This window comes from Halichoerus grypus, chromosome 1 (genome assembly GCF_964656455.1).
Source record: "Halichoerus grypus chromosome 1, mHalGry1.hap1.1, whole genome shotgun sequence".
Classification (NCBI taxonomy): Eukaryota; Metazoa; Chordata; class Mammalia; order Carnivora; family Phocidae; genus Halichoerus; species Halichoerus grypus.
Genome location: NC_135712.1, coordinates 199,362,379 through 199,390,101, shown reverse-complemented (window position 1 = coordinate 199,390,101; position 27,723 = coordinate 199,362,379). Strand labels below are relative to the sequence as shown.

The following is a 27,723-nucleotide window of genomic DNA, read 5'->3' as shown; positions in this document are numbered from 1 at the left end:
CATCAGGAGGGTGAACATCCCACAAGCAGAGGTCATTTCATCCCATGCTGTCCTGAGGAACCATGACACAAAGAAAACAAGGTCAAGAATGGAGTGACCAAATGACCAAGGGACCAGGCGCTCAGAGGCTCACAGAACCCGTGGGCCACTTGGGCTGTATTCACAGCCCAAGCCTGACCACAGGTTCCGAGGAGGGAGGGTACCTCATAGGAAACCCTACTGGCTCCACAGGCCCCTGCGGAAAGTGGGCTCCACACAGGCCCAGGCAAACAAGTCCCAGCCCACAGAAGCCCCTCCTCACAGATCTACATACCTCCACACACTCGGAAAGGAGTGGCTTTTCCAGACCTGCAGGGAGGACAGAGTACCTCCTGGCTGTTCCTGTTTACTCAAGGACACACAAGGCCACCCATAGCCAGTTAGCCCAGGTCAAAGGTTGCTGTTCTCCTCTGAAAAGGGACAGGCCGGGAGTTTCCAGGCAGTCCATCCCCGGGGCCCCCCACTGCACCTCCTACCTCTGGGAGGCCCCTCCCCATCCTTGCCATTTAGTTCACACTGCTGATGGGCTGAGCTCTGCCCCTTCCGGTACAGGCTGTCCCTAGGCTGTGTATGGGAGGACACCTAGCTCTAGGGGCACACGGGGCTGCCCAAAGCTTTCTCTGCACAGGGACCCGGACTGGCTACCAATCTCTGTAATTATGTCCCCAGCAATATTTATCAACCATTCCCCTGATCCCTCTTCCCTGCTCTCTTCCGATCATCCCTCCAGTGTTAGAACCAGAAGGTTCTCCCCACCCTGGCAAAGAAAGTAATCCAGAAACAGGGCAGTAACCATGGTCAACAGTCGGTGTGCAGGCTATATTCCACTCACTGGAACCCCCAGGCTAACTGACAGGGGAGGGTCAGGCAAGAAGAGGCCAGGCCAGGCAATCCAAAACAAAAACCCAGGCCTCAAGGGTAAGTACATCCAACATGGTCCTGAACTGAGGACGAGACCAAGAGGAGGTGAGAGAGGAACTACCGGAGGAGGTGAGAGAGGAACTAAAGGGAACGATGATTACCGTAATTCCAGGCCCAACCCTCGAATCCCAAATCTCAGTCTTCAACAAGAAAAACTCCATCTAATGTAAATTACTTTAAATAACACAAACCCAAAGACATTTTAATTGGACATTAGCACAGAGTTTTGATAATTAATATAAGTGAGCATTTTCTAAAAAGCAAAGTATGCCTGCTGGTGAGCCACACAGACCCCAAGGCTCACTTCATCGTTGGGATTCTCTAACTAAATCCATAGCCACACCTATCCCCTCAGGGCCTCTGGAGGGGGGGTCCAGGGGCTAGCTGGCCCTGAACAGCATGTAGAGCACAGGCAGTGCGGCCACAAATGTCACAGACGTGACCAGCGTGCTGTAGATGGTGTTCCTGTTGACCTGGGCTTCTAGCCTCCGCTCCATGTCCGACAGTGCCAGGATCATGCTCCCCTGCTCCAGCAAGGAGCCAGGTAGAGCCCCATCTGCTGGCTCCACCAGGCTCGGATGCACTGCAGCCTTTGCAAGCTGAACCACCTCGGCCGTTTGGCTGAAAGTCTTTTCCAAGCCATCAAGCCGCTCTCGTAAACCCTCTAGACAGGAACGGACCTGCCTGGAATGGCTGAGCTGCTCTTTCAAGGTGGCTGAAAGGACATCTGCGTCTCTGTCTCGGGTGGGGGAAGCACCTGACTGGGCCCCAGAGCTCTGCCCGGGCCCAGCTTGTACCAGGCCCCTTAGGTCCACCATGAGGTCGTGGAGGTCCCTCTGCTGGACGGAGTAGCTGGATGCCTGTTCTCGGATGGCCTCCTGGAGGCTCACAGGCCCCTTCTGTGCCTCTAAGAGCAAGGCCTTCAGCTCCTGTAGCCGCACACGGTTCACATAGGTGGAGCCAGCCACACCAATCAGGGCCCCCAGGACTGACCCAATGAGGGACCAGTTCTTGGTCCTCTCAGCTCGAGTGCGCTCCTTCTCGTGACTTCCCCGCACAGCCGCAGAGAAGAGGGAGAACTTCTCTCGCTCCGAGTCTTCAGCACGCAGATAGGCTGCACGAAGCCTCTTCTCCTCCTGCAGAAGCAAAGCTGTGTTACACACCAGGAACGTGGCTCTGCAGCGGTAGCCACGAGCAGACGCTCCTGGGGCTCAGCCTCGGCCCGGCCCAGACCACATGCTCTGTAAATCCGTTGGGTGAATGAAGAGAGTAAGCCCGGTCGGGACAGGGAGCAAAGGAATTGGGGGGGGGGGCGGTGTCAAGATGAGCTGTACTATCTCCTACCCAAGCAGTGCTGGGTCTGATGAGACATGCATAATGACTACAGAATGTGTCCTCTCTGGGCCAGTCCTTCCTCCACGGTGCTCCCTCCTCAGCAACCTGGGACCCAGATTATACTGCCTTGGACTTCGAACTCCAGGAGGAAGTGGGTGGATAGGCTCCGGAAGCCTGGGGCCCAGTGTACCTTCTGGTTTACCTCCCTCAGCAGACCTCTGACCACAGACCAGTGAGGGTTCCCACCTTGCCCCTCCCTGACCTGCCCAGACTAGGGTCCCTCCCCAGTGAGGAAAGGCTGCCTCCCAAGGTGCCTACCTGCAGCATCCGGTGCTCCAGCGTAGCCAGTTCTAGGTACTGGTTATCCTCTCTGGAGACGCGGTCCAAGCGGTCCCTCACCTCCTTCAGCTTGGCCTGGTGAACTTCCAAGTCCTCCCGAGCCTCTCGGACAAGCCCTCGAGCCACCATGAACACTTTCTCTGCCTGCAGAGAGAATGATGGAGGCTGTCTGCCCTTCCCTCCACACCCACACAGGCTCAGCTCCATTCCCAACAAGGCTGTGGCTGAGGTGAGTGGGGTCTTGGTGCAAAAGGGTGGAAGAGGAGTCCCTCAGACACAAAATCCTGGCTCACCCAGCAGGCCTCAAAGTGCAACTCCGGGCCACACCCATCAGAATCCCCGGATTTATCCATTCAAGTAGAAATAATGTGCCCCTGAGAAACTGGAAAATAGCTAATGCTGTACACAAAACCCAGGCAATTCTAGTCTGATACAAACCACAAAGAGGAACCCAGGTTCCGAAGCTGTTCACGTACATTACCTTAGCTACACCTCACAACAATACCATCAGCGGCATTGCTGTGGCCTCCATGTTACAGACCCAGAAACGCCAGCTCAGCCAAGGTCACGACCTCCAAAGGGAGGGACAGCACGGTGCCTCAAAACCTCCCGCTGAACCCCAGGTTCTTGTCACCTCACTAGCCTGGTCTGCGCTAGGCAGGAGCAGGAACAGAGATGACAGAATGCGTTTCTGTTGCCACCAAGGGCTTCACAGCCCCAGGCTGAGCTCTTTCCAGCTCAGCACAGGATGCTGCCCCGGCCCTGGGCCTCTACCTTCACCGGGGCTGTTTTAATTCCACACAGGGCTTTGAGGACGCTCTAACACTCTCACCGACCCCAAAGGGCCCACGTAGGAAGTGTCCACGGGTCTAACACAATGGATGTCGATGGCCGGGGACTGATCGGTACACAGAAACCTGTTTTTTGGGTAGGTGAGCACGGTTACGCAGAGATCTTCACCCCAGGACTATCAAACCCAGGTTGTCATGTGAGAAATGAGTCAAATCCCTCTATGAATAGTATTTGTTCAAGGAAAGGCAAATGTGGGCATGGCTGGTGGTGTGTGGCTGGTGATTTATTTGGCAGGAGCCTCCGGGCCACATTTCCCGAGTCAGAAGGCAGGGCCAACCACCCCGACTTCCCTCCTCACCTCAGTCACGTTTCCCTGGGCCTCTCGAACCTCATTGAGTCCGACAAACTCTTCATATCTGTCCCACCATGTCGTGGCCGTGGAGGACGCTCGCTGCCGAATGCTGTGCCCCAGGGCTCTTCCCAGAGCTGTGACGCGGTGGTACAGCCCCAGGGCCACCTCCTTAGGTTCCTTCTCTCTGGGCTGGCTAGGGCCGGGGCTGCACAGAGTCCTGATCATACAGAGGTCCCTTCCAAGGAGGCCGCTCCGCACCAACACGCGGGGCACACCCATGACATGCTGCATGGTAAACGTGGTGCGGTGTCCTGTCATCAGGAGATCTGGGGGGGGGGGGGTGGAAACGCAAGACAGATCAGCTCACAGCTGAGAAACGCTGGGCAGGAGTCAGGTTTTAGGGCCTAGGGACAGTTCTGAACTAATGTCCATGAAAAAGTCCAAACTGAGCGCTACTCTGTTGTACCCGGAGACAGTAGCCACTGCGGTCGGGCTTCCGAGGGCGCTCCCAGACAACTCGGGGAAGAACATACTGAGGAGATCATGCCTTCTACCTCCCTCCGCGAAGCTACCAGACCCTCCCATTCCACCCACCTTCCCCACATGCCCCAGGTCTCTGCTGTGACTTGGATGAGAATCCTGGTGCCCGGTTTTCTGATAATGCCAAAGAAAATTCTCAAACCTGAGTTGTGCCCATGCTGACAAAGCCCCACAAAGGTTCGTAAAGACCCCCCGGGAAACTGTGGAACTGAGGGGATTTCAGGGAAAGATTTCTGTAAAAGGCCATCAAAACCAACTACCCAGACTCTGAGGGCTGCTGCAGCCCTGGGCACGCAAAGTTTTGCTTATGTTCGAGGACATAGGTCGTTCGCGTCCCAAGGCAGAAAATTCCCTCCTCAGCTGTCCTCTGAGAAGACAATTCCAGGAGAAAAAGGAAACAAAACAAAAAGCCTGGATCTCTTCACAGAGGACAGCTTTTCTTAGGTTCACACAAGCCCTTCTCCTGTGTGCTCCGAGCCCAGACTGTCCAGGCTCCCAGTACCGTGTCAAAATCCTCACCTTCTGTAAGCTTTCTCCCGACTCTCCAGCCTCAGTCGCACCCTACAGGTTAGGTTTCTTTAATCTTTCCCTTTTCAACCTTGCTTTGATGCTTGGGCCCCAACAACACCCACTTCTCATTACCTAAACAGCACAGGGAGGCTCCCATTACCCAGTCAGGCTTTACCTGAACCCAAGAGCAGCGAGGACTTTGAGGACCCCAAGAGAGGGCCAGGTGACCCATGCTCCCCGCACACCTGGGCCAGCACTCCCTCCCCTGGCCGGCGCCCCCCTCCCCCCCAGGCCCTCAAATACAGTCACAGTGACACCTGGTGGACAAACAACCAGGCCAGAGACAAAAGCAGTGGGAGCTGGGGACAGGAAGACAGACTGTAGGAGCTCCGGGGATGAAGAAAGGGGCTTCTGGATGTAACAGAGACCGGCTCAGACCATCCCAGCCTCTTCCCTCTTGTGCTGTGCTCGGAGAAGCTCAGGCCCTCTAGAAAACAAAGTTGCTTGGGTAGGGACACGCCTCCTGCCCAAAGCAGGTCCAAACTGAGCCACAGAAGGGGACATTCCTGTGACACTGGTTCCAAGCTGGTGCTGCACCTAACTCCTGGGCCCCATCCCTAAGGCTCAAGAAAGCACACAACATCCATGACAAGGTCATGGGGTCGAGCTAGCCTCCGAGGCCTCGATGCCAGCACCCACTGCACTGAGCTGTGACCCCACAACAATCCTGTGGGTGGACCCTGCACCAAAGCAAAGCACACAGACTTGCAGCCCCACCAAGTATAGCCCTCTCCTTTTCAGCAACATTCACCAGAAAAGTGTCCACCTCGGCTATCACTACGTTCTCAGCCCCCATTCTATCCTGATCCCACTCCACCATGAGGTTGCTCCCCCGGGGGCCCCGCAAAACTTCCACCTTGCTGGACTCAGCAGGCGCTTCTCAGATTTCTTCTCCAAATCTCTGCAGCTTTCAACACCCTGTCTTTTCTAATTCACTACCCCCTCTCGGCTTCCTCCAACCTTCTCAGCCTCCTTTCCCGGCTCCTCCTCTACCAGCCGCCCACTCCTGGAAGCCAGGAGGGTCACCCATCCCTGGCAGCAATGATAGCTACATCCTCCTGCATCGTCCTGGCTTCCTCCCTGCTGCTCACAGCCATTCTTCACAACCTGAGGCTCTATTAACTCATCATTTCACTTCCCTTGGTTCAACCCCCCCCCCCCCTCCCGGACAGCTCCCATCTCACTTGCCATGAACACCAGTCCCACCAGTGGCCAACAAGCCCCGGTCCTCTTGACTGTCATCCCCTTCCTCCTCTCTGCCCCTGTCCTCCGCTATGGGTACCCAAACACACGAAACCCAACCCTGCTGCTTCCTCCGCTGCTCCAGTTGGCTCACCCTGATGTCTACGTCTTGGCTCAGATATCACCTCGTGGCAAGGCCTTCCTTGACCATTCCCCTCCTGGGCCACCTGCTTTATTTGTCTCCATCAGACACATATTTGCCTTCTTTACATGTTGCTAGGCCCCTCACTAGAACATAAGCTTGGTGACAGCAGAGACTTTGCTGTGAGGAAATGACTCAAGTTGTTCCTCTATTCCAGTCCCTCCTCTCGCCCACCCAGCCCCAACTCCAGCCTGACTCTCAGCCCCTCCCCATTCAAACATCTCACAGGTCCTCAGTCAGCACAGGGAAGGTGTTCCTGGCAGAGGGGGCAAAGTGGAGATGCACTTGGGGTCATCTAAAACCTGACAGGCAGCCAGTGCCGCTGGAAAACAACAGAGGAAAGGAGAGTGGGCAGAGGAGAGGCTGAAGAGGTAAACGGAGGCCACATTAAGGAGGGTCTTGAGGGCCACGTTCAGAACCTTGCCCCTCCAAATCCATTCTCCCATTCTATCCAGATGACCATCTCCTACCAACTGCCCATCCCACGATCCTCCATCACCTGTACCTCTTCCTCACTCACAGCCGATGGCTTGCTTCATTTTTCACTAAAAAAATACTTAAAAATTGGAAGACAACTTCTCTAAACTCCTACCATACCTTCCCACCTGCCAGTGTCTGTCCAGTTTCCACCTTCTCTCTTGCTCTTCCAGATGAAGAATTCATGCTCTAGGAAGATCAAGCTGTGCCCCAGGTCCCATGAGCTCTCCCCACCTGACACTGCTCACTAACTGATCAGACATCCCTCCAGCAACGGCCCCACTTCTCTGCCCCTCTGTACAGTCAAACTCCTTGACAGATTGTTGGTACTCGCTGTTTCCAGTTCCTCTTCTCCCATCCTCTCTCAAACCCTCCCTGATCCGGCCCTCGCAACCACCATGCCACCGGAAATGCTCTTGTCCAGGTCATTTCCACGTTGCTAAATCCAGTGATCAGATCTCAGTCCTCCTCTTACTCAGCCTATCAGCAGCCTGGGGCTCATGCTACCTTCCTCCTCCTTGAAACGCCTTCTACACTTGGCCCCACTCATCTCCTGAACCTCTCCACAGAGAGTGCTGCAGGGCAAGGTCCTCGGACTCCACTCTCATTCAGTCCCGTGGCTTTAAAAGCCATCTACTGGAATATTATAAAATTAATTATAGTGATGGTTGAACCACACTGCGAATATACTAAGACCACTGAATTGTACACATTAAATAAGTGAATTGTATGATATATAAATTGTATCTCAATAAAACTATTACCTATTTTAAAAGTAATCTCTACACCCAACCTGGGGCTCAAACTCACGACCCCGAGATCAAGAGTCACACGTTCCATTGACTGAGCCAGCCAAGTGCCACCACCCTCCACACCACCCCCAAAACCATTACTTTAAAAAACTATCAACCATACTCTGATTTTTCCAGCCCAGACGTCTCCTGTAGATTCCAGGTTCATTTACCCAACTGCTCAATCCACATCTCTGCTTAGAAGATTAATGGGGATCGTAACTTCCCTTCCCAACTTGCCTTTTCCACAGCCTTCTCCATCTTGGTTGATGGAAACTTCAAGTCCAAATCAGACCAAAAACCTCAAATCACCCGACATCCTTCTCTCCCATCTCATATCCAATCCATCAGCAAATGCTACTTCCTTTCTAAAACCAAAATCCCTCATCCTCTTATCCCTGCCACTGCTACCACCTTGTCCTAGTGACTAACAATGTCTCCCTGCTTCTACTCTAGCCCCTACAGTCTACGGTCAACAGAGCAGCCAGTGGTCCTTTCAAAACACAGGCCAAACCATGCCGCTCTCTGCTCAAACTCTCCAGTGGTTCCTCATTTCTCTCAATGTAAAAGCCAAAATTCTTTCCATGGTCTACAGGACATCCACCTCCTGGCTCTCATTCTTCTCACTCTGCTCCAATAATATGGACCTTATTCCTCCCCCCGCCCCCCGAGCTTTATTGACGTATAAATGATATATATCACTGTGTAAGTTTAAGATACACACGTGATAACTTGATACACTTGATAGAGGTATATATCACTAAACGTGTACCACAATAAGGTTAGCTACCACATCGTTCAGGTAATTACCATGCATGCACTTTCTTGATGTTGCTGGAACACACTAGGCTATCCCCACACCAGCGGCTTGCTATTTGCACTGCTTGCTCCCTTCTCTTTTCCAAGTCCTGCTCAAATGTCATTGCCATGCACTCCCATCCCAGCACTCTACCCACTTTGCTTTATTTTTCTCCACGCACTTATCACATGACCTGCGATATGTATTTCACTTATTTACTTTGCTTATGGGCTGTCTCACCCACTAGAATCTCAGCTTTGCCTGGGTAGGCATTGTTTTGCTCACTGCTGCAACCTCAGTGCCTACAATACTATCTACATATAGTACATACTCAACAAAAAAGTACTAAATGAATAAACAGATTTTGCAAAAAGTCATACCCCGGCTCTATTATAAAATCCAAACTCCTTCTGGCGGCCTCCAAAACTTTAGGACCAGGTGATCTAGCCCCCGTCCATATTTCTGTCACCTCCCTCCTATCTCCCTCCACCCATGCGTGCTTACCTCGGTTCCAGGAACGCGCTGAACTTCAAGGCCTCGGCACGCGCCTTTCGTTCTACCCTCAGTGCTTTTCCCATGCACGGTCCCAGGCCTAGCGCCTTCCGGTTAAGCACCCCTCCTGGCTTCCGGACCCTCCCCCTGCAAGCCAACCCCCACCTCGTACCTGGCGCTCCAATGCGGGAACTGCAACCCAAACAGAGCGCCCGCCACTCAGTAGATCTCTGACCCTTTAACGCCCGCCCCCGGAGTTGCTTCCGGCAGCGGGAGGGCAACTTCCTGACTAGGAGCCAATCAGAGGGCCCGCGTGGAAATATAGGCGCAGGGGGTGGGAAAGGGAGCTCCGCTTCCGGCGGCAGGGTCTGGGGAAGGGGCGGCAGGCGCCATGTCCGGCCGCGAAGGTGAGTGTGCGGGGATGGCCGGGCGGAGAGGGACAGGACTCGGCGGGGACTGAACTGAGCATGATTGTGTCGCCCACAGGTGGCAAGAAGAAGCCCCTGAAGCAGCCCAAGAAGCAGGCCAAGGAGATGGACGAGGTGAGGGCGAGCGCGGAGGCGTGGGCGGGTGCGGAGGGTCTGGGAAATTTGCCTGGCGTGAACCCCGTCTGCCTCTCCCTAGGAAGATAAGGCATTCAAGCAGAAACAGAAAGAGGAGCAGAAGAAACTCGAGGAGCTAAAAGCGAAGGCCGCGGGGAAGGGCCCCCTGGGTAAGTGAGGGCCGAGTAGAGAGAGCTCAAGCCGGGCAAACATTCTGAGCATCAGTCTGGTCCATTTCCTGCCTCGTTGGTGAGGTCCTCGCGTCGGCTACGGCGGACAGTCCCCGCCAGGCTTGGATTCGCAGCAGCGGGAAGGGGAGGGAGCCAGACCAGCTTTGGAAATGGAAACACCAAAATTCATATATCTTAGATACAAATTCGTAGAGTTAAGTTTCCAAATATTGTCCGCTATTTCTTGCCCCAAATTCGTATTTCACCAATTTTTTGCTTATAACATTTCTTAACCGCTCATATTGTTAATTCTAGTAAATTCTTTTGCATCCTGAGTCTTCACTTCTGGGTGCGCCTAAAGATGGAGTCCAGGTTCCTTAATGTGTTATTGCGCTATATGGTCTTTTAACCTAATCCTCCCACTATTCTGCCTCTTTCTTTATGCAGGAAGAATTGCTTATATATCAAAAGATCTTTCAAGCCCAACAGACCAGATATTTTTCTGTGCTTCTTAAATGCTGTTTACGTTCCTCAGACCAGTGAACAATTTCTTCTATAGTTATTTGTGCCCTATGGGATCACTGTGAGCCACACTGGGGCTGGTGGAGGCTAGAATGGTGGGAGTGTCATCCAGGGCTTCCCAAGGCTTCTATCCCAGTGGGTTTGATTTGATTCCCAGTGCTGAGATTCTAGTTATTGAGATTCCTTTTTGGATCATGAGGTATTTTGTACCTTTCTTTAATCTGTGATTGTGCATAGGGACAAGGTCAGTCTTTAGTGAAATCTTATACTACCTCTTTTTCATTGAAGACTTCGTTTTTTAAAGGTTCATTTTGTCAGACATTTAGGATCTTCATTACTGCATTGGGCATATTTAATTTTGTAACTGTTTCTTAAGTATCTACTGTGTGCCAAATATATGGTCAAATGTAAATTGTATAAAATAAAGATACTGAGTAAACCACACCCCAGGATCATAATGTAGCAATGTGTGATGTGGCAGTTGAGAGTGTGGACTTGGATGTCAGACTACCCCAGATGGAATCTTGGCTTTGTCGCAGACCATCTTTGAACAACATCTCACTAAGATTTCATTATCTGGAAAATGGGTTGATGGGAGATGAGGATCAAATGAACCAGTGTGTGAAATACTGAACAGTGTAGATCTAGGCCAGTGCACAGCCGTTATTCATGCTCCTGCCTCATCTTCATGCAGATATTACCCAGCTTAGACTGTTGGTAAAGCCCTGTGCATGCTTGTATCAAAAAGAATGCCCCGCACAAGAGCTGAGCCTTTTTAGGATCCATATCAGGCCCCTGGCACTTCTACCGTAAGGAGTATATTTTTCCCATCCAGGTACTAATATTCCTTAGCTGAGGCATTTTTTTCCTTTTGCAGCCACAGGTGGAATTAAGAAATCTGGCAAAAAGTAAGCTGTTCCTTGTGCCCGAGGCAATGATGATCCTTAATTCCATTCCTGTTTAAACATCTGGATTCCCTGTCATAGCGTCTGTTGCTACCTATAGCTGGAATGAAGTGTTGTCTTAGATCCTGTTGTACATTTAAGAATAAACTTTTGTAAAAAAATAATCATACAGTGGCTCATATTTTCTTTATTTCTTGTTACTCAGTCACTTCTACCTTAGTTGTGAGGTCAGAGTGAACCTAGCCCAGAATCCTGCCAATGTGTGCTCTTCAGTCTTTGTTCTATCCTGAACTCTGTGTCACCTGGAATTAAACCAATTCATTTGAAATGGCTATTGTTTTTGTAACATTGTATACCCGATGGAATACATTACATGAGGTTAATGGAAGAATTTGTACTTTGGGGGAGAAAAAAAGGTCTGTGAGGACGTCCACATGGCCATTTGTTGTAATGGAATTATTCATCTTTCATGTCAGGAGTCCACTAAGTGCATGCTGCACATGTACCAAAGAGCAATTCCTGTTGTCAGGGAATTTCTCTGTTACGGGAGAGGAGCAACACTAATACATACAATATGCATTATAAAGGGAATAAAACTGGGGAAAGGAGAAAGATTCCTGAAAGTTTCTAAGAACCAAGCTTACTCTGAAACCTCCAGGTCTGCATTTATACTAGGGCTTCAGAAAGGTCCTTGCTAGGTTCCCATGTCTTAAACCCCACATTTGACCCATCAGCAAGATTAAATCTGGCCTCTGCATACTTCCTCCAGTATCACCCCCACACACCCCTCCTCCATTCTGACCTAAAATCCCTCACCCAGGTTATTGCAATCACATCCACATTTGTCTTCCTGCCCCCTACCCTTGCTCCCCTACAGTCTAACCTTCACTCGGGATGCAGAGTGTCCTTGCTAAACCACAGTTATACTTTGTCTCTTCTTGGCGCAGAATTTAGTGGCTTCTTAGGGCAAAAGTAAGAGTCCCCACAATGACCTGTCAGGCCTTAAGGGATCTGGATGCCACTCCCTACCTTCTGATACCATTCATCCCCTGATCATCTTGAGCCACAATGGTCTACATTGCAAGCAAGCTGACTCACTGTTTTTACCAACTCTTCCTTCTGCCTGTCACTTCTCTATACTGGAGACTACCTCCCTTTAGAAGAATTCAAACATCACAGTAGTGAGCTCTTCCCTTACCACTGTATATAGTGGTAGTCCCAGTTGTCTGCTACCCTTTTTGATTTTTTTCTCTTTATATTTGTTGATCACATTTGACTCCAGGAGGAGTAAACTGGAAGAGGCAGAGGCTAAGTGCATATATATTGAAACAATTCAGAGGCACAAGTCGATTTCCCCTCCAGGCCCTTGATATCACTGGAAATTATGCTAATAATGCTAAGTTTTCTCTGATCATGTGTTTTCAAGAAGGGCTCTAGAACTAGTCAGATTTTGCTAAGTCAAAACGGGAAAAGATTTTTATAGATTGAAGCCTGTTTTATGACTAAAGTACTTGACATTAATGGGGGGCGGCTCTTTGGTCCTCTCCTGGAAAGTTGCACAGCCAGCACACTTTGGACTTCTGGCATTCCCTGTTGGGCTGAGAACAACTCCCAAGATCCAGTGCCAGCACACTGCCCTGAGAATTGTCTACTATTTTATTTGGTGGAACCTAATCCTCTCTGACAAATGAAGTATAATCCTATCTTTACAAGACCAGAGACCCGCAAAAATTAAGACTTAAGCATTCAACATTTGGACCTACTGAGGGAACCTACTAGTTGTCTCAAAAACTAAACTCAGGTATTCAAGACCTTTTACACTCTGACAACCATCTCCCTTTCATTTACTGTTTCCAAAAACATTCATAGGACACTTACAAGCTAAGTTTGGCACTGAGTGTACAAGGGTGGAGTCTTACCTCTGTTACTCTCTAACACCCTGTTCCTGCTAACTGTCCTGCATACTACTGCTGCCCAATAAAATCCTGTCAGGTGCCCAAGTCCTGCTCCTCTTTGAAGCCTTACCTTCTCTCCTTGCCACAGATAACTCCTACCTGGCATTTGTGTGGCCCCCATGTCGGTGTTGTATTCTCGTCTCAGTAGGCGAGAGTATGCCAGTCTCCTTGCTAACTGAGTAACTCACTCAACCTGGAGGACAGCCCAGGTGCCACTTTCAAGGGGCCTTTCTTGACCTCCTGGCCTCCTCATTCATTTATGACCTGTGCTTGGGACAAAACCACTCCGGCGCTCAGAGAAATGAATGAATGCCAACAGCCTGAACAGTTAGTTCCCACACTCTCCCAACACAGGCACGCCCTTCTCAGAATCACCCCTCCTCCGCAGACCTTTCTTCTCCACACCTATCTCAAATGCACACACTCAAAACATTAACTCTCTCAAAGATACCTCCAAAAGCTGTATTCATACTCTTCGCCCAACCCCACTCTCCCAGACTCCTCCTCAAGAGGATCTCTGGGTATGTGAGAGGTGAGTCCGGCGGGAGGAAAACAGCGAAGTCGCAGAGACCAAACCCCTGAACGCTGCCTGTCACGATTCACAGGTGTACGTGTGAATGTCAGGGCGGACTCCACCGCGGCTGCAGGGAGGGGGCGCAGAGCCACCCGCGCCGTAACGCTGGTAAGGCTCGGCCCCGCACCCCGGTAACGCGGATCGCGCAGCACGCATCCCGCCGGAGACCCACGGAGACCCTGCCACGGGTACCAGAGCGCCCAGTAGAGCTGGGTTGGGGACGGGGCGCCACCGAGAAAGGCCCGCGCCCCGCAGAGCACGGCGACGCGTTCGGATTAGGTCATCCTTCCGCGCCCGCTGGCTGGCAGCCGATTGGCCCGTGGGCTCGGGGGCGTGGCCCTAGCGGCTGAGGCGAGCGGCGGCGCGCGGGCGGTTGGTCCAGCGATCCGGCCTCGCGGCGACCAGGCCCTGCTCGGTGCCCTCGGAGACTGGCCGCCGGAGGCATGGCTGGAGCCCCCGCGCCGGGCAGCAGGAGGCGGAGCGGGCTCCCGGCGCCTAGCCCTGGCCCTCCGCCCAGCATCGGGCACCCTCCGAGCAAGCGAGCCCGGGGCTTCCCCGCGGCCGCCGTCCCGGACCCCGAAGACCCGTTCGGCGCGCACGGGGATTTCACTGCCGACGACCTGGAGGAACTCGACACCCTCGCGTCGCAGGCCCTGAGCCAGTGCCCGACCGCTGCTCGGGACGTGTCTAGTGAGTGCGCCTCGGGGCCTTTCCCCGGAGGGTGGTGCAGACCTCGCCAGACTTCCTTGATGGCTGTGGCTTCGGAACCCCACAGCGACCGCTGCCCCGGTGTCTTGCACCCACACTGCCCTGCTTAAAATATGGGAATGGCTTCATCTAAGCAGTGGTTGTACCTCCAAAGGTCTTTTGATATGGGGGAGAAATGTATCAAGAATGTTAAACAGCCGATTTGAAATACGGAAACTTAGGTTAACGTTTTACTTTAGTTTATAAAGTTTAGGCCGCGAAGTTCTTGGTTCTAAGCATAGATCCTTGGAACCCGACCACCACCATCAGAACCATCATACCTACACATGGGGACCCATTCTTGTGACAGGTTTGGGAGGCTTTAGATCTAATGAATACCACTGCCCCCCTTGGGCCATAAGAACATAAGAGGGGGCCCGTCCGAGGCAAGAGATGAAAGAGATTTATTCCTTTATACAACCGGTAAGTTGTACTAGGTGCCCAAAACCTTAGGAACTGTAACATACTTAGCAATTGACAAAAGACAAAAAAAACCTTCCTTCAGGAGCTTACATTTCTAGCTAGAGAATGTATGAAGTCTTGTGGGGCTCACAGAGGGCACCTTGCATCTCTACTTGGATATCTCACAGGCATCTTAAATCCCACACATTCACCTCCTGGAAACCCAGTCATTCTCCAGTATTGCCAGCGTGGCACCTGGCAGAGCAGACATTCAGAAAACGTTCATTAATGACTAAATATCTATACAACAGTGACTGGTACCACTCTCCATCAGGTGGCCCAAGGCAACAGTTGCCTTTCCTTGACCATACATCTAATTCCTTTCCAAATCCTGTAACTTTACCTTCTTAATCCATCTCTGGAATCCATCCTTTTTGCATCATCTCTACCATCTCCCTGATCTATGTTACAATTATTCCTTCCTTCTGGATAATAATCTGCTAAATTCTCCCCGTTTCCAGTCTTGACTCCCTGTAAATCAGACTTTACACTACAGCCAGAGTGATCTTTTCAGAACTCAAATCCGGCTGTGTCTCACACAGATAAAAGTGAACATCCCTGCTGAAGCCCTTTAATGACTTCCCACGGCGTCTAGAATAAAGATCAAAGTCCTGGGGTGCCTGGAATCTGCTTGTCTCTCTCCCCCTGCTCCTTTCCCTACTTGTGCTCTATCTCACTCTCTCAAATAAGTCAATAAATAAAATCTTAAAAAAAAAAAAAGATCAAAGTTCTTAACATGGCCTGCAAGGCCAGTATGGCCTGGCCCATGTTCCCACTCTTTCTGAGTTTGAGCCACACTGACCTTCCTTCATTTCTTGAATGCTCCCTGCTTCCTTACAATACATAAATTGCACATTGCTGTTTCTTGTTCGCAGATTCTTCCCATCCATTCCCCCCATTCCCGCTCATCTGCTTAACTTCTTGTTCTTCAGCTCTCAGCTCAGTCATCACTTCCTTGGGAAGCCTTCCAGTCATTCCAGTTGGATCAAGTCCCCCTGGGATAGGTTTTCCTGTATTTGTTCTCTTGTGCAGCTCTTATCACAGTTGTAAATTTGCATTTTTTTAAATTTGCATTTGTGTGAATAGTTTTGAATATCCTGTAAGCTCCATGAGTGTAAGGACTGGATCCATTATGCTCACCACTGTACCTTTAGAGACTAGATTGTGCCAGGTGCTCAGTAGGTGTACGAGCTGGTGTAGGTATAGGTGCTCAGTAAATACTGTTCAATAATAGATCACCAACTTCTGACCAGTGAGGTCCCCACAACACCTTTTCAGCCTTCAGATGAGACTCTTAAAATTGGAGGGTGGGGGGTGGGTAAGTGGCAGGATCTGTTATTTCGTAAGGATCATTTATGAGTTTGAATCATGTTTTTGGGTTGGAAAATACCTATATTGCTTATCAGAGCTTTCTCTAATTTGCTTTCAAGAGTGATTCTTTTCAGCATTGACTGACAAAAGTGGGAAAATGTTTTTTACAGATGTTCATAAGGTCCCCAGATTAGATGGGATGTCAAAAACTCCTGCAGGGAAAAACAGAGAATTTGTTCCAGTTAAAGATAATTTTGAATTAGAGGTACTTCAGGCACAATACAAAGAACTTAAAGAAAAGGTAAGTGACTTAACTTGTGGTTCTTATAGCTAACTTACTCACTTATGCATGTGTTATAAAGCAGTGTACAATAAGATATGTAAAAGTTTTAAAACAAGAGTTCAGATTCACCCCCACGAAATGGAGGAAGGCTAGGGAAAGAAAGCCAGAAAATTCAGACTGAAAGAAACCAAATCCTGAGATTCCTAACAACTAGGCAAGAAAGGAAACAGTGAACACCAGATCCAAAAAAAGATACAAACTTTATGTCATAGTACTGAGACAAATTTATAGTATATGTCTTCTCTAGGGGATACGACATCATAATGTTTGCTGTTTTCAGTAGCAGTTTTACAAAAAAACAGACATCCTTTATATGACTATCTGTAGATCCTTAGGAAAACCAGGAACATAGTGTGAAATTTTGGATCTGTGAAGTGTGTGACCCAGATTGTTTAATACTTCTAGAACCTACAGAATCTGTATGTGTGAATGACAGTGTGTCCTTAAGCTATCTTGCTGAATGTCAACTGTTCCACGAATGGGCCTAGCAGACCATGGTGACATCTAGTTGGTATGGATATATTTGAGGACTCATTGGTCTGTAGAACATGGTTTACATGTGCTTTTTCCGCTATATGTTGAAACAAGTACAAATATAACTTTCCCTTGTAAGCTTTTCACAAGATTGACTTGGGATTTATAGATGAAGGCAATGGAAGAAGAAGTCCTCATTAAAAATGGAGAAATAAAAATTTTGCGGGACTCGCTGCATCAGACAGAATCCATTCTAGAGGAACAGAGAAGATCACATTTCCTTCTTGAGCAAGAGAAAACTCAAGCACTTGGTGACAAAGAAAAGGAATTTTCCAAAAAGGTGACCCAGAGCTTTTTTATTTTTTTCTTGTTCTGGACACAAGCTTTGCCTGTTCACTGAGTTCTCTTAAAAGCAATGACCAAAGTGTCTATAAGTCTTCCAGGAAGATTTCAACAGTTGTTTGTCTTAAATACTTTCTGCTATCAGTTAATTGCATATACTTTTCTTCTAGGTTCTGCATGTGGTTTGGAAAAGGACTTAGAAGAAACTGCTTTGCTGTGGTAGTTATGATAGTTGGTCTTGGTAGGAACAAATCAATAGCTTAGACTTTCCAGAAATAGGCTTAAGTAAGAGCTTTTTTGCCAGGTCAGAAACTCAGTTGACCTAGCTTAGGCCAAAAGAAAATGTATTGACTTCCATAGCTAAGTCTGGGAAAAAACAGGTGTGCGGGGGCCTTGAATGACTCAAGCCTTGCCAGGACTTGTCTTCACTGTCTACTCTATAGACAGGCTTCATCCTTATGGTAAAGGATATGTTCTCCAGCAGCTCTTGGGTTCATGTTTCATAGCTCCAGAGCAGAATGAATACTTGCCTTCCCCCCCCCCCCCAATCTCAAGGCTCTCATTGGTCTGACCTGAGTCACACTATAACCACAGAGATGATAGCTCCCGTTTAAGTCACACAGAGGTAGGGAAATGATTATTTCTCGGGGGAGGGAGATGCTGTTCTGGGAAGAAATTAGTAGGTGTCCATACATACCGCCATTTTCCTTTAGCACTTTCCAAGGCTTCAATCTCAAGGACATGGGTCTTATTCTGCCATTCATTCAGCAAATTAGCAAACTTTAAAGAAGCACTAACCTGTGCCCAGCACTAACAGCAGTACTTGTCTCTCCACATACATGATGGAAGAGCAAGGGAGTTGTAATCAGACAAACCAGAGTTTGAATCCAGGCTTTCTTTCTCACATGTGAGTGGAGACTTCAGGGTAATGACTTAAGCTCTGTGACTCATTTCCATGATCTGTTCCAGGAAATAACCAGAAGGGTTGCTATAAGACTTAAACAGCCCTGCACGTGCTGGGACGGTGCTGGGACTGGGACTACACTTGGCACGGAGTGTGCCCAGGGAGTAACAGCAGTTACTGTTGGCTGTAGGCCAGAGCAGGTCTGCCCATGCTGCATGGGGTTTTGGTAAAATTTCCAAATACTCTGCCCAGACTTTCAAGAAGACCTGGAATCATACACCACTACGTTCATCAAAAGGTCGACATGTCACTGTGAGATAAGGCACCTTGCCAGGCTCCAGGCTGGGCAGTTCATATTCATCCTTCCTATTTAATCCCCCCAACCGTGAAGACAGGTATTTGTGTTACAGATAAGCTAAAGTTTAGAGAGGCTGAGTAAATGGTATTTAAACCCTCACAAACTACCTCGCAATAGATCAGGTCAAAATGTCTTTCTAGAATACCATGCTCACATTCAGGAAGAAGGCTAAAGCTCTACAGAAAGGACATTTGTGTCACAGTGGACTTTCATACTTATTTCTCATTGTTTTCGTTTATGAACTTGATGTTTTGAAGCCCAGAAATAATTTTGCATATATGATGGGGCCACCACGAGTATGTTGTCTTTGCCTTCCAGCTTCAATCATTGCAGTCTGAACTCCAATTTAAAGATGCAGAGATGAATGAATTAAGGACAAAGCTTCAAAGCAGTGAACGAGCAAATAAATTGGCTGCTCCTTCCATTGCCCCTATCAGGTAATGATGGCGCTGAAGGAAGAGTTGTTTTGCATGGTTTATAGAAAGTATGAAAAACAAGGTCAGGCTAGTCTTGAATAAAGGCCATTTAAACTTTGCCATTTGGACATAGATCCTCTTTCCTAAAGGCCTCGAAGGTGGTTTAGATCAGGCGTGAAAGGTTTGGCGCATCACAGCATAAAGGCCTTACACCCTAGAAGGGCTTCCTCTCTATAGGACTTTATACTCAGGACTAAAAAAGGCTGGAAAGATGCTCTCCAAACTTTTGGGGTGGCTCAGTCTTCATTTTTTTCCCCCCGTTTTCATTTTTATGTCATTTGTTTCAAATAACTGATTTTGCCCCAAGTATAAGTGTATTTCAGTCCCAACTACTGGGAACATTTATTTTTCATTTGCTGCCCTGGGACCTTCGTCCACCAGTCCCCGCCTTTGCTGCAGATGTGATCAGCTTGTTAATGGTCTTGTCCTGCCCCCTGCCTGCCAGAGAATTCTGGCACACTGTTGATACCAGCCTTGAAATTTGAACAGTATGGGTCACGGTGTCTTTTTCTGGTATTGAATATTCTGCTACCTTTGCTCATAATGGGCAGGGTGTGAAATTGAACTCTTCTTGCCTTGCCTAGTCCAGGTAAGACAGGAAAGCAGAGGGGGGTCCATCCTCACCTCTTCACACATCTCTGACAGAAGGGTCTTGGCGTTTTCTGATGCGCTCAGAGGGTTAAGACTGCTTCTCTAACACAAAGACCCTGGCACTGAAGAACTGGCTCAGTTTTCAAGTTGGAGGACACAACATGCCTTTTAATAGACCCTCTTTCTACTGAAAATCTTTGAATTCAGCCCCTGGGGACTATTGAATAAGAGGTTGTTCCGCATTAAAAAGATATTTTGATGGAATTGGAAATAGTAATGGAATTAGGGCCAATATTTTTGGGTGATTAGAAGAATACGGAAATGAAAGAGGTTTTCAACAATTCAGATCACAATGCCTTGAATTTTGCACTGCTATCCTGACAAAGAATGGCAAATACAGAATAGAGAAAACCTTTGGTCAGAGCACCTAGACACGAAAAGTTTAACACCTGAATAAGTTAGAAGTTTTATAACCAGGTATTTTAAATGGTTTTAGCAGAATCATTACTTTGCTTTCATAGTTAACTTTTTCCAGTCCTAGGAAAAGCCCTTCTGTGGCTATAAAGCCAGAAGCATGTTCTCTACAATCTGGAAAACCATCTTTCCCTACAAAGGAGTCTTTTAGTGCTAACATGTCCCTTCCTCACCCCTTCCAGACAGAGCCAGGATACAAGTCCCTGGTGGGCAGAGAGGGTGAGTTGGTCTGTCTCTCATCCATTGCTGTGTAACCAATTATTCAAACTTGTGGCTTAAAACAACAATGAGTATTTCTCCTGGTTCTGTGGGACAACAGTGCTGACAGAGCACAGTGGGGATGGTTTGTCTCTGTGGGGACTAGAATCACTGAAGGCTTGTCTGGGGCTGGAGGATCTATTTCAGAGTGGCTCATTCACATGACTGGCAACGGAGTTCTTCTCCACATGTGGGCCTCTCTACTTGGGTGACCTCATAACCTGGTGGACGGCTTCCTCTAGAGCTAACAAACCAGCGAGAGCTAGGTGGAAGCTAGCCCTTTTATGGCCTAGCCTCAGAAGTCCCATAGCATCACTTCTGCCACATTCTGTTTGTTAGAAGCCATGTTCAAGGGGGAAGGAAACTAGGCCTCACCTTTTGAAGAGAAATGTGTCTAGAATTTACAGGCCTATTTTAAAACCTCCTCAGTCAACATCCATTGACATGTCAGAAACACAGCCAGTACACAGGAACTCGTGTTCCTTTCAGCCTCGGGTTTGTACCGCTAGGTCCAGACTGAGGGGATGCTGCTGCTTTCTAGAGGGACACAATCTAGCATTGGTAGGTTTTCACTCTGAGAATACGCTGTGTCAGTTTATCTTATAATTCTGATACATCGCCTCTCTCCTAGCACCTGGCACCTTGCAAGCCATTGGCCATCACGCCACCTCAGAACCTCAACCACGCATATTTTTGGCATCTGGCAACTACAGGGACAGTATAGGATAGTGTCAGGAGCAGGCGTTGCAGCCCACCAGGCTGGCAGGAGTCCCAGTCACACTACTTACTGGCTTGTGTGATGTGGGCAGGCAAGTCCCTTAACGCCTGTGCCTCTGTTTTCCTGTATGTAAAATAGAGCTCATGATAACACTTCCTGTTAGGGTTGCTCTGAGGAACAAATGAGCCAGCATGGGTAAAACTCTTAGAATAGAGTCTGTCTGGCACATAATAAGCACCATAATAAGTGTTAGTGACTACAGCTTTCATGTTATATTGCCTCATTTTAAAGTGGGGCAAACAACTTTCCTTTCCTTTCCTTGTATGAGTTCCTGTTTTCCATGAGGAAGGCAAAAATGTGAGGATTCTTGAGTTGCTCTGGCTCTTGTTTTAATCCAAGGTTGAGGAGATGGAACAGTCTCTGTTTTAAACTCATTATGGGGCACCCGGCTGGCCCAGTCCATAGAGCATGCAACGCTTGATCTCAGAGTCATGAGTTGGAGCCCCACATGGAAGGTAGAGTTTACTTAAAAAAACAAAAAAACAAAAAAAAACCTCGTTACATTCAAGGGGCACCTGGGTGGCTCAGTCGTTAAGCATCTGCCTTCGGCTCAGGTCATGATCCCAGGGTCCTGGGATCGAGCCCCACATCGGGCTCCCTGCTCAGCGGGAAGCCTGCTTCTCCCTCTCCCACTCCCCCTGCTTATGTTCCCTCTCTCGCTGTGTCTCTCTCTGTCAAATAAATTAAGAAATCTTTAAAACAAAAACAAAAAACCTCATTACATTCAAGAGTTTCTGATATGCCTGTGCTTTTGTGCTCAAGTTTTGATTCACATTTTCTCTAGTTGTAGAGAATAAGAGCCACAGTCTGGGAGGTGACCCCATAAAGCAAGAAGAATCCCACAAAAGTCCTATTGACAGCTGGATGCAGAGATCAAACACTCAAGGTACCAGAACACCTGCCCCTCGTGTAGGAGGCCTGCACAGCTCCATTTGCCTCTGCAGTGCTCCATTAGAATTGTCTCTGAGAACCAGCACCCCAGGCAGTCCTTCAGAGGGTCCGGGGGAGTGGTAGTCTGTGACTTAAGCAAAAGACTATAAAATAGAAGGGGCCAAAGCAGGTATGTCCCAGAACCCTCAGCACCCACAGGGACCTCAGTGGGTCGTAAGGGCAGCTTAGAGGACAGTTAGCATCCAAGGAACCCTCACTTTTCCTGCCGAAGCCTTAGAAAAGGTCTCCCTTGTCAGAACCTTCTAGAATCACGTTGTCTTCTGCAGGTTCCATTTTGATAAACCTTCTCCTGAAGCAGCCTTTGATCCCAGGGTCATCCCTCGGTCTGTGCCACCTCCTGAGCAGTTCGGAGGCTCCTACCAGCACCCTGCTGCAGCCACCGGGGTTTGGCAGGTAAGCTCGTTTAGGAAGGAGCTCCCAGGAAGCAAGTCCCTTTCTGGTCCTGACCAGCCTGGGAGGTCTATGTGCCGGGGTTGGGGGTGGGGTGGGGTTTGGGAAACTAGAGAATTTGGCCAGCAGGTTGACTGGGGCCCTGGACATTGTCTCCATCTCACACTTGTGTGTTTTCTTTTGTATTTGCTGCTAGTACCTTGGCTGGGATTTCAAGCCTGAGGACCACAGGTTCTCATGATGGGTCATTTCCCCTCTTGGCCCTGAGAGAAGCACAGAACCTGGCACTCACTGGATTGAATCTGGTTGCCAGGGATGAAGGCTCGTGTGATGGAGACCCAGCAGAGGGAGGCAGAAAGGCCTTCCCACTCTGCCAGCTTCCTGGAGCTGTGCATCTCCTCCCCCTGGTACAGTTCTTTATCGGCTTACACTGCCAGGCTCTGCAAGATTTGGCAGCGGCCAAGAGAAGTGGAGCACCTGGGGACTCACCGACACGTTCCTCCTGTGTGAGCTCTGCGGGAGAGGCCAGCCTCGAGGACTCACTTTGCAGCCTGGAAAGCTTCTCTGTAGCGTCCCTTAGTGTTCTTCAGCACCTGGTGTGCCACAGCGGAGCGGTCGTCCACCTGTTACTGTCAGATGCAGGGCCGGATTCTGCTGCTAGGGCAGGAAACCAGAGCGTGGTTGACAGACAAGATCATGGGGATGTGTCCTCAGCCCCAAGGGGGCTTGCCAGTGACCAAGGCCAGCACCCACTACTGAAGATGCTTCTTCACCTGTTGACTTTTTCTTCAACAGGTCACCTTCAAGCCAGTGTCCTGAGCCAGTGTCTTAAGATTTTGGTGAAATTAGCTGAAAATGCTTCCTTTGATTTCCTGCCCAGGTATAACAACACAGCATGGAAATCATGATTCTTTGTGGGTCTTCCCTGACCTCTTGAGGTCTATCCCGTGGCCCTTATACTTTGTCCACTTCTTGACTTATCTGTGCTTCTCAGTGCTAAGCCTTGGTTTTATGTTCTGAGGCTTCGTTCAGGGAGTTCTGAAGTGATGGAAAGTGGGGCCAGGTGTTAGGAGAACCAAGAAAGTGATTTAGGAGAACCAAGGAAGTGATTTATTTGGTTTAATTCTGGCTCTGTACGGCAGGTAAGCAAGAGACACATGTGTTGAAAGAAGGCTTGTAGCCGCTATGGAAAAGCATCCTTGTCCCCAGGACAGACAAAGGCTGAACCAAGAGCCTTGAACCTGGGCCGTGGATCAGGTGAAGACCATGAATCACACCACATTTAAGTTTGGTGGGGTTCCCTAAGGAAGCGGAGGGTGTAGGGTAGGTCTGCAGCCCATAAGCTGACCTTGCTGGGAATCTGCCCATCATCATCATGCCCTCTGGCATGAGTCATAGGTTACCTGCTCCTCTTAATGTTTGTGGGAAGTGGTTGTATAGTGAACCTAGCTTGTGAACACTGTAGTCATAAATTCCTAACTTGGGATTCCAGAGCCTCAAGACTGGGAGGAACTGTAAACACCATCCAGCCCATCCCCTCATCCAATAATCCTGTCTCCCTCTCAGCACGCCACCAAGAAGTCAGTTCCTATTTGGAGTAACTCCACTGGCTGCACTTACCTTAAGCTTTTAGCCTCTGAGCTTAGCATACTTGTTTCCGAAAAACACTTCTGGATCCTGGCTTCCATTTGAGGATATTCTAGCTGGTCTGGTCCATCCTAACGGTAGTCCTCAGAGCTGGACACAGTACTCACAGTACTGTGGTGTAGTGTGGGCAGCATGATAGGTTCGGAACCATCACCCATGTGTCTGGCACAGACCTAGCTCATAGCGGCTGGTTGCTTGTTTCATAGGTGTTGAATGAATTCCAGGAACCACTTTTTACCAGTCCTCTTGGTAGATACACCATCATTCCATTCCTGTTGAGCTTGTCTGCAAGGACATGATAAAACAGCAATTTAGGGGATGCTTACTATAGGCCAGACAGATGCCTTCTGTCCACTAGCTCATGTGACACCCTCAGAGCCCTGCATCCTCACACCTAGAGGGAGCCTGGCTCACTGGAAGCACTCAGTATTTGCTGTAAGAATACGAATGGAGAGAGCATGCTGGGCCAGTTTCAGGCCAGTCTCCTTGACTTGCCCTTAATCACGGTCCGACACCACCTCCCACTTGGTGCTTCTCTTCAGAATTCCTACCTCCTTGCAGGCTGAACCCCACTACCACACAGCTTCCTGTTCACCTTGGAGTGAAAGCGAAGGACACTTGCCACCAAGGCCCTGACAGTGTGCAGTGCAACACAAGGAGCCATGCAGACAGCGGTCTCATGAAGGGCACCTTTGCCCACCTAGGCCTGAGGGCAAGTCATCCCCTCGGACTATAGCCATAGGTCATTCCTGGTTACTGGGCCATTCCCGGGTACTGAGATGGCAGCGACTTTTGAGCAAAGAGGTCTCATCCCCCGCTTCAAACAGAACAGCAGGGCTATTCTCTCTTGTATGTTTGGGGCTCTGAAAAAATTTTTTAAAAGAAGGCTGATGTTATCCAAAAGTAATTTGGAAACCACTGTGTCATATATAAAGATAGATTTTTCTTGCAGATAGTTTCAGGGACTTTACACGAACACTAGAGACCACTTCTAACCTAATGATGAAATTGAGTAACAACCAGGTTAAATCCCAGTTTCCCATAAAGTTCTACCCTCCCTGGCAACTGAAAACATGCCGCTTATCCACTGTACAGGATTTGCTCTAAAATGATTTCACCCCAAACAGTGAGAACTTGCTTCCTAATGGCATACTGAGGAATATTCTTAACCCTCGATGGTGTGTGCTGAGACACTGCAGATGCATGAAGGGGGACACGTAAAAGTACCCCTCTCCCTACCCACAAGGTTGTGTGGGTTGAGCGAATGGCAGTTGTCTTGGGACTTAGTTCTTTAGTTCCCTGTGCCTGTGAGACCTGGGGGAGAGTGTGCCCAGAGCCCCTCACCCGTGCACGCTCCAAGGGGGCACCTGCTCCTATCTGGTGTTTTCAAAAATGGTCTGCTCAGCAAGTGGTGTAAAATCCAACCCTAGCCAAGTCTGCATTTGCCACTTTGGAGCCTGGCCAGTCCTTGGGTAGTGGGCTCATAACATTCTCACACCCAAGTTAAGATCTGCCTCCCTATTTGGGAGCAGTGTGGAAGCCAGGCACCCCAGGTCCAGGGAGGCAGCCCCCATTTACAGGTGGCGCTGTGTCTGGTAAGGGCCTGTCCTGTCTAAGCCACAGCAACATCGCGGTGGAGGCTTGTACCCACTCGTTCACAGGAAGCAGATGTCCTAGCAAGCAGGTAGTGGTCGGCCAGCATTTGAACCCAGGTCTGAACCACAGCTCCTCCTCGTACCGCCTGCTCAAAACGGCCTGTTCCCTCCGGTGAAAAGCGAGGGTGAGTTGGATTGGGTTACCAGTGTCCCATCTCTCTGGGCCCCTGTACTGTAGGTTCCAGTGCGTGTTCCAGGTGCTGCCACAGTGCCTGAGCCCCGAGAGCCCCCTGCCCAGCGTCCTGCTGACTGTCGAGCTCCTCTCCCTCCTGGCGGACCACGAGAAACTGGCGCCTCAGCTCTGCTCCCGCTCAGGTAAAGCCCGGCAGGGAGTGGGTGGCTGGGCTGCCGCTGCAGGCTGGAAGCAAGGGCGGTGGCAGGGACAGGTCAGAGCCCTCCTGAGGGCTTCTGCAGCTTGTGCCCGGGGCTCTGGGTAAGAAGGGGAACCCTGAGTGAGAGGTGGGGCGTCCTTTTCAGAAGGCTGTCTCCTCCTGCTGCTGTACACGTACATCACATCAAGGCCTGACAAAGTGGCCTCGGACACACAGTGGCTTCAGCTAGAACAAGAGGTAAAAACTCCAGAGCCCCTGCTGTGAACTGCTCACCACCCCACCCCACCTCAGGGCCACTGTTCCTCCTCCTGGGGAGAACGGAGCTTTCATTCGCTTTGGTAACAAGAGTTTACCCAGCTGCTAACAAGGGGAACTCAGTCCAGGAGCTCCACACTACACAGAAGCAATACAGCTGGGCCCCAGGGTGTCCTGGGACTTGGCAGATTGGCCTGATAACTGGTCCCACCCTGGCTTTGGGGCCTGGAGGCAGGTGGGTCGCTGGTGAGACATGGGGGTTGGCCCTGAGCCTAGCCTGGGAAGGCCCCAAGACCATTTCTTGGACCCCATTGTATTGGCAGGCAGTTGCTAAGGCAACCGGAGCACTGGTAGAAGGCTTAGCAAGCCCTCCCTGTGACCAGGGTCTCATTCTGCCCTAGACGGACCAGTCTGTTCTTGTTCTAGGCCGTGTGGCTCCTCGCTAAGCTGGGTGTGCAGAGCCCCTGCTCCCCGGTCACGGGCTCTAACTGCCAGTGCAACGTGGAGGTGAGCGCATGGGGGCCGAGGTGACCCTCTGCAGGGACCCCCCCCCCCGCTCCATGCCCCGCAGCCCCGACCCCTCCTCACCTGTGGTGGCCGGGCAGGGTGCCGTCCAGCGGAGCAGGCTGGGGGGTGCAGGAGCCCTGGGACCCCGCCTCAGTGTCGGCCCTCCCACAGGGGGTCAGGGCGCTCACGGCGATGCTGCACAGACAGTGGCTGACAGTACGGAGGGCCGGGGGGCCCCCCAGGACGGAGCGGCAGAAGCGGACGATGCGCTGTCTGCGGGACACAGTGCTGCTGCTGCATGGCCTGTCCCAGAAGGACAAGCTCTTCACTGTGCACTGCGTCGAGGTCCTGCATCAGTATGACCAGGTGATGCCAGGGGTCAGCATGCTGATTCGAGGGCTTCCGGACGTGGCCGACTGTGAAGGTGAGCCCGCAGGAGGACTCCTCCATGTCCAACCCACCCGCGGGGCTTCCCTGAAGTTCACGGACAGGTCACACTTCCTGGCCTTAAGTCAGCAGTCTTCCCTCCACGCAGCCTTTGCCTTACTGCTCTGGCTCTTCTCTGAGCATAGCAGGCTGCCTTTTGCTTGTATCTGTTGAGTCGGCCTGGCAGAGCCACGGTTGTTCCAGAAACATCCCTGTCTGAATTGCCTTTGTGTCACTTTGCTTGCAGTAGCTGAGGGAGCAAGGCCTGGGCGTGGAAGGGACTGGTTAGTTCCTGCGGGCGTGGGGGAGGAGCGGTGGGCCTTCCCTCCACCCCTGTGCCCAGCACCTGCAGGCCTTCACCGTAGAATGCTCTTCTTTTCGCTCAGAGGCAGCCCTGGATGACCTCTGTGCCGCTGAAACCGATGTGGATGACCCTGAGATGGACTGCAGCTGACACCTGGGAGCATCGAGCCACACGGTGGCACCAGAACCACTACCTTCCCCATCAACTGATTAAAAGCAGCAAAGGGCTGTTTGAGAACA

The 27,723-nt window shown here is 50.2% G+C and overlaps 2 protein-coding genes and 1 long non-coding RNA gene across 13 annotated transcripts; 2 read left to right on the top strand and 1 right to left on the bottom strand.

The window, feature by feature from the left end:
* Positions 1 to 1,131: 1,131 nt before the first annotated feature.
* CCDC51 (coiled-coil domain containing 51) lies at positions 1,132 to 22,940 on the bottom strand. Of its 9 annotated transcripts, none has more exons than XM_078078585.1 (4): positions 22,848 to 22,940; positions 3,785 to 4,104; positions 2,614 to 2,778; positions 1,132 to 2,096 (listed from the first exon to the last, which is right to left on the bottom strand). In XM_078078585.1, the coding sequence occupies exons 2-4, from the start codon at positions 4,094 to 4,096 to the stop codon at positions 1,341 to 1,343; spliced, it is 1,233 nt and encodes a 410-aa protein (XP_077934711.1). In that variant the 5' UTR covers positions 4,097 to 4,104; positions 22,848 to 22,940; the 3' UTR covers positions 1,132 to 1,340. The 9 variants fall into 9 exon arrangements, with proteins under 9 accessions (XP_077934711.1, XP_035935224.1, XP_035935272.1 ...); XM_036079331.2 differs by lacking the exon at positions 22,848 to 22,940 and adding an exon at positions 13,377 to 13,718; XM_036079379.2 differs by lacking the exon at positions 22,848 to 22,940 and adding an exon at positions 9,004 to 9,090.
* Positions 9,102 to 11,134, top strand: LOC118527580 (uncharacterized). The gene is made up of 4 exons (XR_004913182.2): positions 9,102 to 9,238; positions 9,318 to 9,373; positions 9,456 to 9,543; positions 10,943 to 11,134. It is a non-coding gene; the product is annotated as an uncharacterized LOC118527580 (long non-coding RNA).
* Positions 13,831 to 27,723, top strand: ATRIP (ATR interacting protein). Of its 3 annotated transcripts, XM_036079315.2 has the most exons (14): positions 13,831 to 14,189; positions 16,190 to 16,320; positions 17,006 to 17,176; positions 18,759 to 18,877; positions 20,043 to 20,200; positions 21,802 to 21,903; positions 22,235 to 22,361; positions 22,555 to 23,238; positions 25,839 to 25,975; positions 26,138 to 26,229; positions 26,674 to 26,754; positions 26,926 to 27,178; positions 27,428 to 27,464; positions 27,567 to 27,723. In XM_036079315.2, coding segments are annotated over exons 1-14 (2,340 nt in total). In that variant the 5' UTR covers positions 13,831 to 13,942; the 3' UTR covers positions 27,568 to 27,723. The 3 variants fall into 3 exon arrangements, with proteins under 3 accessions (XP_035935208.1, XP_035935202.1, XP_035935192.1); XM_036079309.2 differs by lacking the exon at positions 27,428 to 27,464 and having other exon boundaries at positions 13,832 to 14,189; positions 26,141 to 26,229; XM_036079299.2 differs by lacking the exon at positions 27,428 to 27,464 and having other exon boundaries at positions 13,832 to 14,189.